This window comes from Carcharhinus amblyrhynchos, chromosome 1 (genome assembly GCF_965287045.1).
Source record: "Carcharhinus amblyrhynchos chromosome 1, sCarAmb.v2.hapA, whole genome shotgun sequence".
Classification (NCBI taxonomy): Eukaryota; Metazoa; Chordata; class Chondrichthyes; order Carcharhiniformes; family Carcharhinidae; genus Carcharhinus; species Carcharhinus amblyrhynchos.
The window spans coordinates 17222551-17237365 of NC_137324.1; the positions used below are offsets into that span (position 1 = coordinate 17222551).

General features: G+C 44.0%; 1 protein-coding gene across 1 annotated transcript in view; it reads right to left on the reverse strand.

Moving 5' to 3' along the window:
* eif2ak3 (eukaryotic translation initiation factor 2-alpha kinase 3) overlaps positions 1 to 14815 on the reverse strand; it is a 94469-nt gene that overhangs the window by 25377 nt on the left and 54277 nt on the right. Inside the window, exons 9-12 of the mRNA XM_080195162.1 lie at positions 11355 to 11575; positions 8497 to 8609; positions 2743 to 2865; positions 68 to 217 (exon numbers count right to left, since the gene is read on the reverse strand). Coding sequence (XP_080051288.1) covers positions 68 to 217; positions 2743 to 2865; positions 8497 to 8609; positions 11355 to 11575 — 607 coding nt within the window. The remainder of the gene's footprint in view (positions 1 to 67; positions 218 to 2742; positions 2866 to 8496; positions 8610 to 11354; positions 11576 to 14815) is intronic.

Genomic DNA, 14815 nt, shown 5'->3' on the forward strand with positions numbered 1-14815 from the left:
CGGTTTGTAAATCACTTATTAAGAGTGTCCAGGCATGCTTATTGGCCACTAGCATTAGAGCTTTTACCCTTCATCTTTCAGCAGCTGCTTGTCCATCTCCTCCTGCCAGCCTTCGGGTGGCGTCTCCAGCCAGGCATTAAAGTAGCGGACGATCCCCGGATGCTCCAGCTTAGCCAGTGCTTTCACCTCTCGCATCACCTTCTCCCTTGCCTGATCACTGTGGAATTATGAACAGTTATGAGACTGGAGACAAGTCCCCAGGCAAATGCCATACTTCTTCACAGGAAAACAGAGGATGGTTTCACTACTTTGTTTTCAGTTGCGGGGTTGTGAAAGGTTCAGACTTAATTGGCGACATCAAGATTTATATTTTTTTAAAAAGAATGCTGTTTACGAAAACCTATATTTTTGTTAAATAACTCATTTACAGGACACGCACACACTTTCAATCACAAACAAGGCTGCTCGATGGCCAGTCCTTATGAACTCAGGCTATATTAGAGAGGAGCAAGACTGTTCATCTTTTCATTCACAGATGTTGACATTATTGCCCAGTCCAGCATTTATTGCCCACCCCCAAGAAGGTGATACTGAGTCACCTTGGTGAACCATTGCAGTCCCTGTGGTGTAGGTACGCCCATGGTGCCGATAGGAAAGGAGTTCTAGGATTTTGACCAGCAACAGTGAAGGAACAGTGACATATTTCTATCGGTTGGCAGAGTGGCAGGGTGGTTAGGACTGCTGCCACACAACGCCAGGGACCCTGGTTCTATTCCCGACTTGGATCACTGTCTGTGTGGAATCTGCATGTTCTCCCTGCGTCTGCGTGGTTTCCTCCGGGTGAACATAAGAACATAAGTAGTAGGTGCAGGAGTAGGCCATCTAGCCTTACAAGCCTGCCCCGCCATTCAATAATGGCTGATCTGAAGTGGCTCAGTTCCACTTTCCCGCTCTCTCCCCATAACCCTTAATTCCCTTGCCTACCAAAAACCTATCTACCCGTGTCTTAAATATATTTAGCAAGGTAGCCTCCACCACTTCAACAGGCAGAGAATTCCAGAGATTCACCACCCTTTGAGTGAAGAAGTTCCTCCTCAACTCCGTTCTAAACTGGCCCCCCCCTTATCTTGAGGCTGTGCCCCCTAGTCCTGTTGTCCTTTCTGAGCGGGAAGAATCTCTCTACCTCTACCCTATCCATCCCCTTCATTATCTTATACAAGATAATGTGCTCAGTTTCCTCCCACAGTCCGAAAGAAGTGCTGCTTAGGCGCATTGGCCATGCTAAATTCTCTCTCAGTGTACCTGAATAGGCGCCTGAGTGTGGCAACTAGGGGATTTTTACAGTTACTTCATTGCAGCATTAACATAAGCCTACTTGTAATACTAATAAATAAACTTAAAGATATGCAGGTTAGGTTGATTGGTAATGCTAAATTGCCCCTTAATGTTAGGAGGACTGGCAAGCTAAATGCAGATGGTGCAGGGATAGAGCCTGGGTGGGATTGTTGTTGGTCCAGGCTCAATGGGCTGAATGGCCTCCTGCACTTGGGATTCTATGATTTTATAATTCTAAGTTAGGATGGTATGTAGCTTGAAGAGGAACTTGCAGATGGTGGTATTCCCATGTATCTACAGCCCTTGTCCTTTTGGATGGTACTGTTAAAGCAGCCTTGCTGCAGTGCATCTTGTGGATGGTATGTACTCCTGCCACTGAGTGTCAGTGGTGGAGGAAGTAAATGTTTGTGGATGAGGTGCCAACCAAGAGGGCTGCTTGGTCTTGGATGGTGTCATGCTCCTGCAGTGTTGTTGGACCTGCATTAATCCAGGCAAGTGGGAAATTTTCCATTACACTCCTGACTTGTACCTTGTCAATGGCTGTCTGGCTTTGACGAAGAGGGAAACCTCGAAAGCTTGTGAGTCTATTATCAAATAAATCGTTTGGACTAAAACCTGGTGTTGTCAGACTTTTTACTGTGTTTACGCCAGTCCAACGCCGGCATACCCACATCATGGCTTTGGGGAGTCAGGAGGCGAGTTACTGGCTGCAGAATTCCCAGCCTCTGACCTGCTCTTGTAGCCACAGTATTTATGTGGCTGGTTCAGTTTCTGGTCAATAGTAATCATTCCCCCCAGATGTTGATAATGGAGGATTCAGCAAGGACAATGCCACTCAATTGCTGAAACAGTCTTCAGCGTAGTCTGATATTGGATTGCTTGCCTACTCTCACTGTTCGGTTGTTTTGTACCTGGCAACAATCTCAGGTCAGGAGACAAAACAAAAAGGCACTTCCTGTCAACTGGCTCAGACCAGACAGAAGATAAAAGACCATCCTTACATGAACTCCAGAGCGCCTCTTGCATTATTGAAGGTGAATCTTCAGAGTGAAGGGGCTACCACTGGGAGCGAGATAGGGGAGATGGGAATTTGGTATGCAAGTATCCTTTAACGCCAATACCTTCTGGAGTACACACCATTTACAAGTTGCACTGCAGCAAGGCTGCTTTAACAGTACTATCCAAACCTGCAGCCTCTACCATCCAGAAGGAAAAGGGCTGCAGATACATGGGAACACCACCATCTGCAAGTTCCCCTCCAAGCCACATACCATCCTGACTTAAAATCATAGAATCCCAATAGTGCAGAAGGAGGCCATTCAGCCCATCCAATATAAACCTGCTGAAGCAGATTGTCAGAGACTCGCCTGCTTTATCATCAACGAAATTTCACAAACATTTTCTCACCGATTCGGAAGTCGAATTCTCTTGATAGCGTAATTACAATCATCAACTTTGTTTTTTGCCTCAAACACGACACCGAAACCTCCACGTCCAAGACACTGAACCACCTCAAAGTCAGCGAGACATCTGAAAGAGATTTAACCTGTATGATTGACACCACTTACAGATCATTTATTAATACACGTTAAAAACCAAATACCTGGAGGAAGAATCCAAATATAAATACTCTAAATTAAATACAGAAAGTGAACTTTCAAATATTGGATCGCAAGGTCACAGGCCTTCATCTCCTCGAGTCCAAAAGGATCACAAGATTTAGGAGCAGTGCTATTGCTATTCAACAAGGTCATGGTGATCTGACTGTGACCTCAACTCCACTATACCACAATTAGACCATAGTTGCTCTGTACCGCAGCCCCATTTTCTCACCTCTGTTCAACACTTCTAGCTTCAGAAATACATTTGAGACCTGAAAAGCTGCCCAACATCTGCACAGCCCTTTAGGTGAAGGCAGTTTCAAATTTCTCTGACTGTGAGAAGAGCTTCCTGATTTCACACTCGGGTGGCCTGGCTCTGCCTCTGCAACCAGAGCAAGGTGGTGTCTCTGTATTTACTTCAACACCTCAATTTATCCAATTCTCAACCTTCTCAAGGAAACAAGCCAAATCTAAGCAATCAGTCCTCAAATTTTTTTCAAAATTCTTTCAATGGGGCATGAACATCCTAGGCGCAGTCAAGTACTTCTTTGCTCACCTGGAACCGCCTTGCATTTTATTTAACTGCTGAAACCCACGTGTTATAGGTTCAGCCACAGTGCTGTTATAGAGGGAATTCCAGAATTTTGACCCAACAGTGAAGGAATGGCGATCCACTTCTGAGTCAGAATGGTGAGTGGCTTGGAGAGGAATTTACAAGCGATGGTGTTCCTATGAATCTGCTGCCCTTGTCCTTCCACGTGGTGGAGATGACAGATTTGGAAGTTGCCACTAAAATACCCTTAAGTAAGTTTCTACTTTTTGTTGATGGGTACACACTATTGCCACTGAGTGCTTACAGAGGGGGAAATTAATGTTTAAGGTAGTGGATGGGGTGTCAAAATCGGCTGCTCTGCCCTGATTGATGCCAAGCTGTACAAGTGTCAGCAAAGGTACATTTATTCAGATGAATAGAGAATATTCCATAACACTCTCGACTTGTGCCATAAAGCTTCGGGGCGAGAGAGGTTCGCACCCCATTTCTGGCCTCTCGCAATCTTACTGGCACCAGATATTCGACGCGATCAGTCTTGTGCCCATTCCAGAGCAAGGCTGAATAAATTATTTAAATTGAATTTACATATAATTCAAACGAAATTAGTGAGCCCGAGACACAATCGTCTGGACTTACTTGCCTATATGGTATCACTGGGAAAGGTTCTCTCCGGCGAGGATCACTTATTGTCTCCCATCAATAGAGATCAGGTGGACTGGCCTCACCAGTAGAACCAGAAGCCACTGAGACCCGTTCTCCATCCCCCCTCACACCCGCCCCCCCCGTCCTCCAAAAAGTTGTTGGGGCGGGGGGCTTGCGATCGGTTACAGGACCTCAGAGTAGCACAGGGTTGGGGGTGTGGGAGTGCCAGGTTTAAGCCACCGAGATACCTGGGTGCTGCAGTCTAAGAGCTGCAGGGAAAAGCCTAGGAACTACTGGCCAGTGAGCCTCACATCTGTGGTGGGTAAACTGCTGGAAGGTATTTTGAGAGACAGGATTTACAGGCATTTAGAGACTCAAGTACTAGGGACAGTCAGCATGGCTTTGTGAGTGGAAAATCATGTTTCACAAATTTGATTGAGTTTTTTGAAGGGGAACCAAGAAGGTAGATGAGGGCAATGCAGTTGATGTTGTCTACATGGACTTTAGCAAGGTCTTTGACAAGGTGCCGCATGGTAGGTTATTGCATAAGGTTAAATATCACAGGATTCAGGGTTAGGTATCTAAATGGATACAAAATTGGCTTCTTGACAGAAGCCAGAGGCTGGTTGTAGACAGTTGTTTTTCAAACTGGAGGCCTGTGACCAGCAGTGTGCCTCAGGGATCAGTGCTGGTTACCATTATTTGTCATTTATATTAATGATTTGGACGAGAATATAGGATGCATGGTTAGTAAGTTTGCAGATGACACTAAGATTGGTGGCAGTGGACAGTGAAGAAAGTTGTCTCCAATTGCAATGGGATCTTGATCAATTGGGTCAGCGGGTTGACGAATGGCAAGTGGAGTTTAATTTAGACAAATGCGAGGTGATGCACTTTGGTAGACTGAACCAGTGAAGGACTTAGTTAATGGTAGGGCCTTGGGGAGAGTTACAGAACAAAGAAATCTAGGGGTACAGGTTCATAGCTCCTTGAAAGTGGAGTCACAGGTGGACAGAGTGGTGAAGAAGGCATTTGGCATGCTTGGTTTCATTGGTCAGAACACTGATCACAGGAGTTGGAATGTCTTGTTGAAGTTGTACAAAACATTGGTAAGGCCACACTTGGAATAGTGTGTGCAATTCTGGTCACCCTATTATAGAAAGGATATTGTTAAACTAGAAAGAGTGCAGAAAAGAATTACTAGGATGCTACCAGGATTTGATGGATTGAGTTATAAGGAGAGGCTGAATAAACTGGGACTTTTTTCCTCTGCTGATCTTATAGAAGTCAACAAAATAATGAGGGGCACAGATCGGCGAGATAGTGAATATCTTTTCCCAAAAGTAGGGGAGTCTAAAACTAGCGGGCATAGGTTTAAGTTGAGAGGGGAGAGATACAAAAAGGGTCCAGAGGGACAATTACTTCACACACAGTGGTGAGTGTCAGGAACAAGCTGCCAGAGGTGGTAATAGTAGAGGCAGGTACAATTTTGTCTTTTAAAAAGCATTTAGATAGTTACGTGGGTACAATGGATATAGAGGGAAATGGGCCAAATACGGGCAATTGGGATTAGCTTAAGAGGTTTTAAAAATAAGGGTGGCATGGACAAGTTGGGCCAAAGGGCCTATTTCCATGCTGTAAACCTCTGTGACTCTAACAGAGGTTGTGTGACAGGTCTTTGCTGCTCTGAGAGCAGTACAGACCTGCATAATGGCATACTCTTCTGCTTTCAGCTTTTTGATGATTTACTGGCAAAAATGGTTTGTAGGCTTTTTTCATGCTCAAAGTGCTTAAGATTCGACATTTGGACCCGCTGAAAAAAATGGATCCAAAACTCTCCCATTTTCGCACTTGTTGTGGACTTAGAATTCTTTTCATCAGATTGCCCCCAGAATTCCCAGTCTCTGACCTGCTCATGTAGCCACAGTATTTATATGGCTAGTTCAATGCAATTTCTAATCAATAGCAATCACCAGGTGGTTAGCCACCTGATAATATTTGAAGATAAATTTATAAAGCTCGATATCCACTGGTGCCCTTTCATCAACTCTGTTAAATCCTCGAAGAACTTCAGTGGATTTGTCAAGAATGATTTCTCCTTTGTAAATCCATGCGGACTCGGGATTGACAATCCTGCCACTGTTTACCAAGTGCTCTGTATAATGGACTCTTGCATTTTCCCCACTATTGATATCAGGTTAACTGGTCTATACTTCCCCACTTTCTCTATACTTCCTTTTTTAAATAGTGAGTTGACATGAACTACCCTCCAATCTGTGGGAACTGTTCCAGAGTCTATAGAATCTTGCAAGAAGGAGATACTGCCAGAGAGAGTGAGTGCAATGAAGGCTCAGACTAATTCCTGGGATGACGGATGGCTTGTCCTATGAGGAAATGTTGAGGAGATTGAGCCTGCATTCTCTCACATTTAGAAGAATGAGGGGAGATCTCATTGAACGGTACAAAATTCTTACAGTGCTCAAGGGGTTAGATGCAGGAACAACATTCCCTGTTTGGGACTGGTGAGGGGTGTCTGGAACCAGGGGACAGTGTTTCAGAATAAGGTAGAACATTTAGCACCGAAATGAGGAGGAACTTCTTCAGAGAGAATTGGAATTCCGTATCCAAGAGGGCTGTGGAAACACATTTGAATACATCCAAGCCAGAGATCGATAGATTTCTAGATACCAGTGTCATCAAGGGATATGGGATAATGATGAGAGAAGATGGGGTTGGAGTAGAAAATCAGACATGATCTAATGAAATTGCAGAACAGGTTTTGAAGGGCTAAATGGCCAACTTGCTGCTAATACGTTCCCAAGTCTTACAACAGCTGGGCAGGACATCAATGAGACCACACCTAGAGTACAGTATTTTCATCTCCTGACAGAAGAACATAGAACATAACAGCACAGTACAGGCCCTTCGGCCCTCAATTTTGTGCCGAGCTATGTCCAATCCCAAGATCAAGCTATCCCATTCCCTATCATTCTGGTGTGCTCCATGTGCCTATCCAATAATGGCTTGAAAGTTCCTAAAGTGTCCGACTCCACTATCACAGCAAGCAGTCTATACCACACCCCAACCACTCTGAGTGAAGAATCTACCTCGGACATCCCTCTTATATTTCCCACCATGAACCTTATAGTTATGCCCCCTAGTAACAGCTATATCTGCTCGAGGAATACTCCAATCTATCAATCTCTCTCATCATCTTAAAAACCTATATTAAGTTGCCTCTCATCCTCCTCCGCTCCAAAAAGAAAAGCCCCAGCTCCCTCAACCTTTCCTCATAAAACCTACCCTCCAAACCAGGCAGTATCCTGGTAAATCTCCTCTGCACTCTCTGAAAGAGATGTACTTGTATTGGGAGCAGTTCAGAGAAGGCTCATGGGGATGATTCCTGAGATGAAGAGGTTGCCCACTGGAGAAAGGATCAAGCATGTTGGACCTAAACTCATTGGAATTTAGAAGAATTAGCAGTGACCTCATTGGAACATAAGACTCCAAGGCGGCTCAATAAGGGAGATACCGAGGGGATATCTTTCTGCATGGGGAAATCCCAAGAGTAGGCACTGTTTAATAAGAAGGGGTCCGGCATTTAAGACAGAGCTGAGGGATAATTTCTGTTCTGAGATCGTTAGTCTCTTTCACAGAATAGTGAAGGCTGGGAGTTGAGTCTGTTCGAGGCTGTTACACCTTTTTGATTGATAAAGGAAGGAGCCAAGGATTGTGCAGACAAGCAGGAACGTAGAGTTAAGCTCAAGATCACCTCAGCCATGATCTTATTTAAAAGGCAGAACAGGTCTGGTGGAGCAAATAACCAATTCTTGCTCCTATTTCTTACAATTTGTCACTGAAAATAACTAGAGTGGGAGAGAAATAGATCAGGTGCAGCAAATTAGTCTGAGTGCAACAACTTACAAAGGGAAATGCAGCTGCCACATTTCACACACCATAACTCCAAAATTAATGAAAAATTAATTATTATTAATTTTATAAAAATTAATTGTTACTTAAGAACATTAGAACATAAGAAATAGGAGCAGGAGTAGGCCATCTAGCCCTTCGAGCCTGCCCCGCCATTCAATAAGATCATGGTTTCAGTGATACCAGTTGAAAAACAAATCTTTGACCAAATATTGAGGCTGGAAACAATGATGTTCCACTTCAGAGGGGGGAAAAAGGCAACAGCCAGAAGCAGACCTTAAATTACTAGGACACTCTCAAAAGGTGGGCAATTTGGTTTCAACATATGAGCTGGACATCTCAACTGATTCTCGCTGTGGGAAGAATTTATGATAACAAATGCACCTTCAGTCACAAACACTAACGTACACAAAGTTCAATTTTGTTTGCTTTTACCTGGACACGTAGTCAGCTGTTCCAGGGGAATTTCCAAGCTCAACCTTGACTTCTCCTATACTTGACTCATTTGTACTCTCAGTCTGGGACGACGACCCCGACTCCTTCCACTGCTGCACAGAATAAACACAGGTCACTGTAAGTCGACACCAGCCTTGACAGGCCGGTTTAAAAAGTCAATAGGATCTAGGAGAGCGCACCAAGCTGGATGCAACACTGACTCAGTGGCAAGAAGCAAAGGAAAATTGCTGATGGGTGCTTTTGTGACTGGAAGGCGGTTTCCAGTGGGGTTTCACAGGGCACAGTACTAGGTCCACTGCTTTCTGTGGTAAATATTACCAATTTGCACCTAACTGTTGAGGGAAACGATCAAGAACAGACAACACAAAAAGCTGACTGTGCAGTGATACAAGAAGGAAAGATCAATATGGTGGTAAAGGAGGCGTATTGAATATTTTCATTCATTGTCCAAGGCAGAGTGCAAGAGTAGGGAAATTGCACTGAAACTGTATAAATATTTAGTGAGGCCACAATTTGAGTACTATGTGCAGTTCTGGTCACCTCATTACAGAAAGGACCTAACTGCATGAGAGAGGGTGCAGAGGAGATTTATGAAGCTGTTGCCAGGTTTGGAAAATTGCAGCTATGAGGAAAGATTAGATGGTCTGGAGCTGTTCTCCTGGGAACACAGGTGGTTGAGGGAAGATTTAAATGAATGTACAAAATTGTGAGGAATCTAGATAGAGTGGATGGCAAGAGCCTATTTACTTCAGCAGAGGGGTTAATGACGAGGGTGCATAGATTTAAACGCAGAAAGATTAGAGGAAAATGAAGAATAATGTATTCATTTACAGGATGGTACATGGGTCTGGAACTCATTACCTGCAAAGAGTAATAGAGATAGAAACTGATGAATCACAAAAGGTTAGATTGCAAGTACAATGAGTAATTAGGAAGGCAAATGGAATTTTGGTCTTTATTGCAAGGAAGACAGAACAGACAAAGGTGGGTTGCTACCACTGTACAGTGCATTGGTGAGACCACATCTGGAGTGTCTGTACAGTTTTGGTCTTCCTACCTGCATAGTCCATGTAGTCATGGCTAAGGGCAAGAGTGGCCCTCGGGTGAGAGTGCTTAATTGGACAAGGGCCAATTACATCCAAATTAGACAGGAACTGGGAACATGGATTGGGAGCAGCTATTTGAGGACAAATCCACAACTGGCATGAGGGAGGCTTTTAAAAGTCAGTTGATTGACAGGCATGTCCCTGCAAAAAATGAAGGATAGAAATGGCAGGATTCGGGAATCATGGATGACAAGTGAAATTATAAGCTTAGTCAAAAGAAAATAGGAAGCATGCGATAGGTCTAGGCAGCTAAAAACTGACAAAACCCTTCAGTACAGTGAAACTAAGAAGGAACTTGAATGTGGAATTAGGAGGACTAAAAAGGGCCATGAAATGTCTTTAGCAAACAGAGTCAAAGAGAATCCCAAGCCTTCTTATGCATATGTTTGGAGCAAGAGGGTAGCAAGAGGAAGAGTAGGCCCACTCAAGGGCAGTGAAGGTAAGTTATGCATGGAGCCACAGGAAGTGGGTGAAATTCTTAATGAGTACTTTGTATCGATATTCACCAAGGCGAGGGACTGATGGATGTTGAGGTCAGGAGTACATGTGTGAACGCTCTAGAGAATGTCAAGAAAATAAAGGGGACAGTGTTGAGTATCCTAAATTGCAGTAAGGTAGACAAGTCCCCAGGGCTATCCCAGGTTACTGCAGGAGGCAAGGGGAGAATTAGCTGGGACCTTAACAGATATCTTCACATCCTCTTTGACCAGAGGCAAGGTTCCAAAGGACTGGAGAATAGCCAATGTTATTCCCTTGTTTAAGAAAGGAAGCAGGGATAATCCAGTAAATTGTAGGCCAGTGACATCAGAGTGGGGAAGCTTTTGGAGAAGATATTGAAGGACAGAACATACACACATTTGGAGGATAATGGACGAGTGACAGGCAGCATGGTTTTGTCCGGGGAAGGTCATGTCCCACCAATTTGATTGAAGAGGTGACAAACAAAATTGATGAGGGAAGAGCTGTGGATGTAGTTTATATGGACTTTAATAAGGCATTTGACAAGGTTCCACATGGCAGACTGGTACAAAAAATAAAATCACATGGGATTCAGGATGGGCTGGCTAGATGGATACAGAATTGGCTTAGTTATAGAAGACAGAGTAGCAATTCTCTGGAAGGGTGTTTTTCAGAATGCAGATCTGTAGCTAGTGGCATTCCGCAGGGATTAGTGCTGGGACCTCTGTTCTTTGTCATTTATATAAATGATCTGACAGAAACTGTGGGTGGTCTGGTTAGTACATTTGCAGATTGATGGAGTTGCCGATAGTGTCAGGGATTGTCAGAGGATACAACAGGATATAGATAGATTGAAGACTTGAGCACAGAAATAACAGATGGAGTTTGATTCGGACAAATGCAAGGTGATGCATTTTGAAAGATCAAATTTAGGTGCAAGTTAAAAAGCTCATGGGCTCCACCCAAATCATAGAAATAATTTTAAATAGAAATTTGCAAAGATGCCACAATAAGCATAGAATCTCTCATTTTTAGCCCTCTAGCAAAATAGCTTATCTGAGAAAATCATAAAAAACATTCCAGAAGCAAGCCCTAAACATAAACAGTCACTAGAAATTATTGAATGACAATGTTAAGGACAGCAAGAAGGCTTTTTAGTGACAGTCAATTCTGCGCAATAAGGTTGGTGCACAAGTTCCAGACAAACAGCACATGTATCCACACTGGACTAGTACTGGAATTAAATAAACCAGATTGATTTGTAGCACATACCAGAACTGAAACTGGATGATGGACGAGCTTACGGACAATGTAAGTAGTTGCAAAGATGCAGAAAAGGATGGTGCCCACAATTTCCCTCCACCATTCCAGCAAGAGAACAGGGTCTTTACTTTTCATTTTCTTCTTCCTGGTGGAGTCGAAGAGCCTGACAGAAATCTGGGTGTCCCGCTTGCTTCTCTCTCTCACATAGGAAGGCAAATGAAAACCATTGTCTGCCAACACAAACAGATTAACCTGATTAAAGGGGAGGCGTAATAGTCATGTCACCGGCCCAGTAATCCAGAGGTCCAGGCTAATGCTCTGGAGTTTAATTCCACCCTGACAGTTGGTGGAATTTAAATTCAATTACTAAAACTTGGGATTAAAAGGTAGTGGTGACTGTGAAACCATCAATGGTCAGAAAAACCCATCAGATTTACTAATGTCATCCTTATCTGATCTGGTCTATGTGGTGACTCCAGATTCCCCCACATGTCTCAATGAGATCTCCCCTCATTCTTCTAAACTCTAACGAGTACAAGCCTAGTTTATTCAGCCTCTCCTCATAGCTCAACCCCCTCAACTCCGGAATCAGCCTAGTAAACCTCCTCTGCACTCCCTCCAAGGCCAACATATCCTTGTGTAAGTACAGCGCCCAAAACCGCACATAGTACTCCAGCTGCGGCCTCACCAATGCCCTATACAGCTGCAGAAAGACCTCCCTACTTCTATATTCAATCCCCCTCGCTATGAAGGCCAGCATCCCATTTGCCTTCCTGACCACCTGCTGCACCTGCAAGCTGGGTTTTTGCGACTCATGCACAAGGACCCCGAGGTCCCTCTGCACCGTCGCCTGCTGCAGTTTTTCTCCACGTAAGTAATAATCCTTCCTACCATTATTCCTACCAAAGTGGACCACCTCGCACTTGCCAACGTTAAATTCCATTTGCCAGTTCCTGGCCCATTCGCCCAGCCTATCTAGATCCTTCTGTAGACTCTCCACACCCTCCGCGCAATTTGCCTTTCCACCAATCTTGGTGTCATCAGCAAATTTCGAAACCATACACTCGGTTCCCACCTCCAGATCATCTATATAAATGGTAAATAGCTGAGGCCCCAGCACCGACCCCTGGGGCACTCCACTAGTCACCAACCGCCAATCCACTTCACCATTCTCCTAAAAGCAGCAACTGTCAAAATCGTCCCCTTGGAAAACTACCCCTTGCTCCAAACAAATTCCTCCTAAATGCCTCTCCTTCCCTCACTTTAGAGTTTTAACCTGGTAATACCCTCTCTATAACTGGTGATGAGTTAGAACTGCAACAAATTACAACTATGCAGAATCAAAGAACACAACTCCAATTTAACCAACCACATACTTTACAGAGAATAGGAAAAGTGATATTAAACCATCGCTGTGCAGGTCTTAGGGCCTGAATTAGGATGTCTTTTTCCTGTGTGGATTACAAAGCAACTAGCAGAACTCCAAGTACGCACAGAACCACCATGACTGTTTGCAAGCCTAACATTATAACCTCAGATTTCTACCTTCCCCGCCGTAGAGCTCAGTAGCCTGTAGATGTGCAAGTTAAGTTGATTGGCCATGCTCAATTGCTCCTTAGAGTCGGGGGATTTAACAGGAATAATATGTGGGTTACGGGACAGGGCCTGGGTGGGATTGCTGTCAGTGCAGGCTCGATGGGCCGAATGGCTTCTCTCTGCACTGTAAGGGTTCTATGATTTTAGCCTCAGGCAAATGGGTGCAACATTTTCAATTACTGATTTGTGCACAGCAGAGGCAATGAACTCTGCCTTTGCGATCATTAGAAATCCCCGAGGACCTGGGACTCCAGTCTAGATCCCAGTGCCATGTCAACAAGCCAATTAAAGTCCCTACCAAAGCAAATAAATGTTTGTCTACTCCATACCTGGAGGGACCATCAGTGCCAGCTTCAATACACCCACAATAATCTACTGTGTTCACTCATGTCCTTCAGTGCAACTGTTATTTTTGAAGGAACCAAATACAAAAGGGATTGGGACTTGCTTTCTGTTGGCGCCCTCTGCTGTTCTACCAATACAGTGGGGATTTTACTGTCTTGATTCAATTACATAGATGATAAGATGATAAAAAGGAGGCCATTCGGCCCATCAAGTCTTCACCGACCCACCCAGGCCCTATCCCCACAAGCCCACGTATTTACCCTAGCTGGTACTGCACATCTAATTGCGTATTTACCTTTGCCCCCAATACAATGGGGCAATTTTCACTCAGAGGGTGGTGGGTGAGAGGAATCAGCTGCCGGTGGTGGTGGAGGCAAATTCATTAGGGTCTTTTAAGAGACTTCTGGATGAGTACATGGGATTTAATAGGATTGAGGGTTATAGGTAAGCCTAGTAGCTCGGGATATGATCAGCGCAACTTGTGGGCCGAAGTGCCTGTTTGTGTAGTTTTTCTACGTTCTATGTTCTAATTTAGCATGGCCGATCCACCTAATCCGCACATTTTTGGACTTTGGCTTATGGGTGCAAGCTTCTCCAAAAAGAAGCTGGGATTTACTCCCCATCTCCAGTGGCGAGGTACTTTCGTGAATTACTAATTTGATACATGTGACTGGTTTGCAAAGCAATTTCAGAAGCTACACACAGCTCTGACCAGTTAAGGACAGCACATTTCCCTCCTGAAGCTAGTTTATGCCAAGCTGCATTAGCAGCCACATGGTCAGTTTAACTGAGTCACGTTTTACTTCAGTGTCAGCATCGTGAGATTTGAGCAGTTGCGCTCTGAATAATCCTCTGAATATACTCTTGCAAACTATTCCACTCGTAATAAGTGATGACATTCTAATTACTTGCTATACCTGCATACTAGTCTTTTTTGTGATTCATACACAAGGTCACCCAGATCCCTCTGCATCTGAGCTCTGCAATCCACTTTCATAATGGACTTTTTTATTCTTTTTGCCAAATTGGACAATTTCACATTTCCCCGCATTATACGCGATTTGCCAGATCTTTATACACTCACCTAACCTATTTCCTTTGGTAGCCTCATGTCATCTTCACAACTTACTTTCCTACCTATCTTTGTGTTATCAGCAAATTTAGCAACCATACCTCAATCTCTTCATCCAAGTCACTATATAAATTGTAAACAGCTGAGGCCCCAGTACTGATCCGTGACACAAGGCTAGCCACATCCTACCAACAACAAAAAGACCCATTTATGCTAACTCTATTTCCTGTTAGCCAGCCAATTTTCAATGTGTCAATATGTGTTGCCCTCTACACAATCAGGTTTTAGTTCTTTAGTGATGAAGCACCTTAGTAAATGCCTCTGAAAATCTAACTACATCCACCAGCTCCCCTTTATCTATGCACAGGTTACCTCATCATAGATATTCTAAATGATCACTGTTAACTCTCTCTGCAGACGCTCTCAGACCTGAACTTTCCAGCATTTTCCGTCTTTA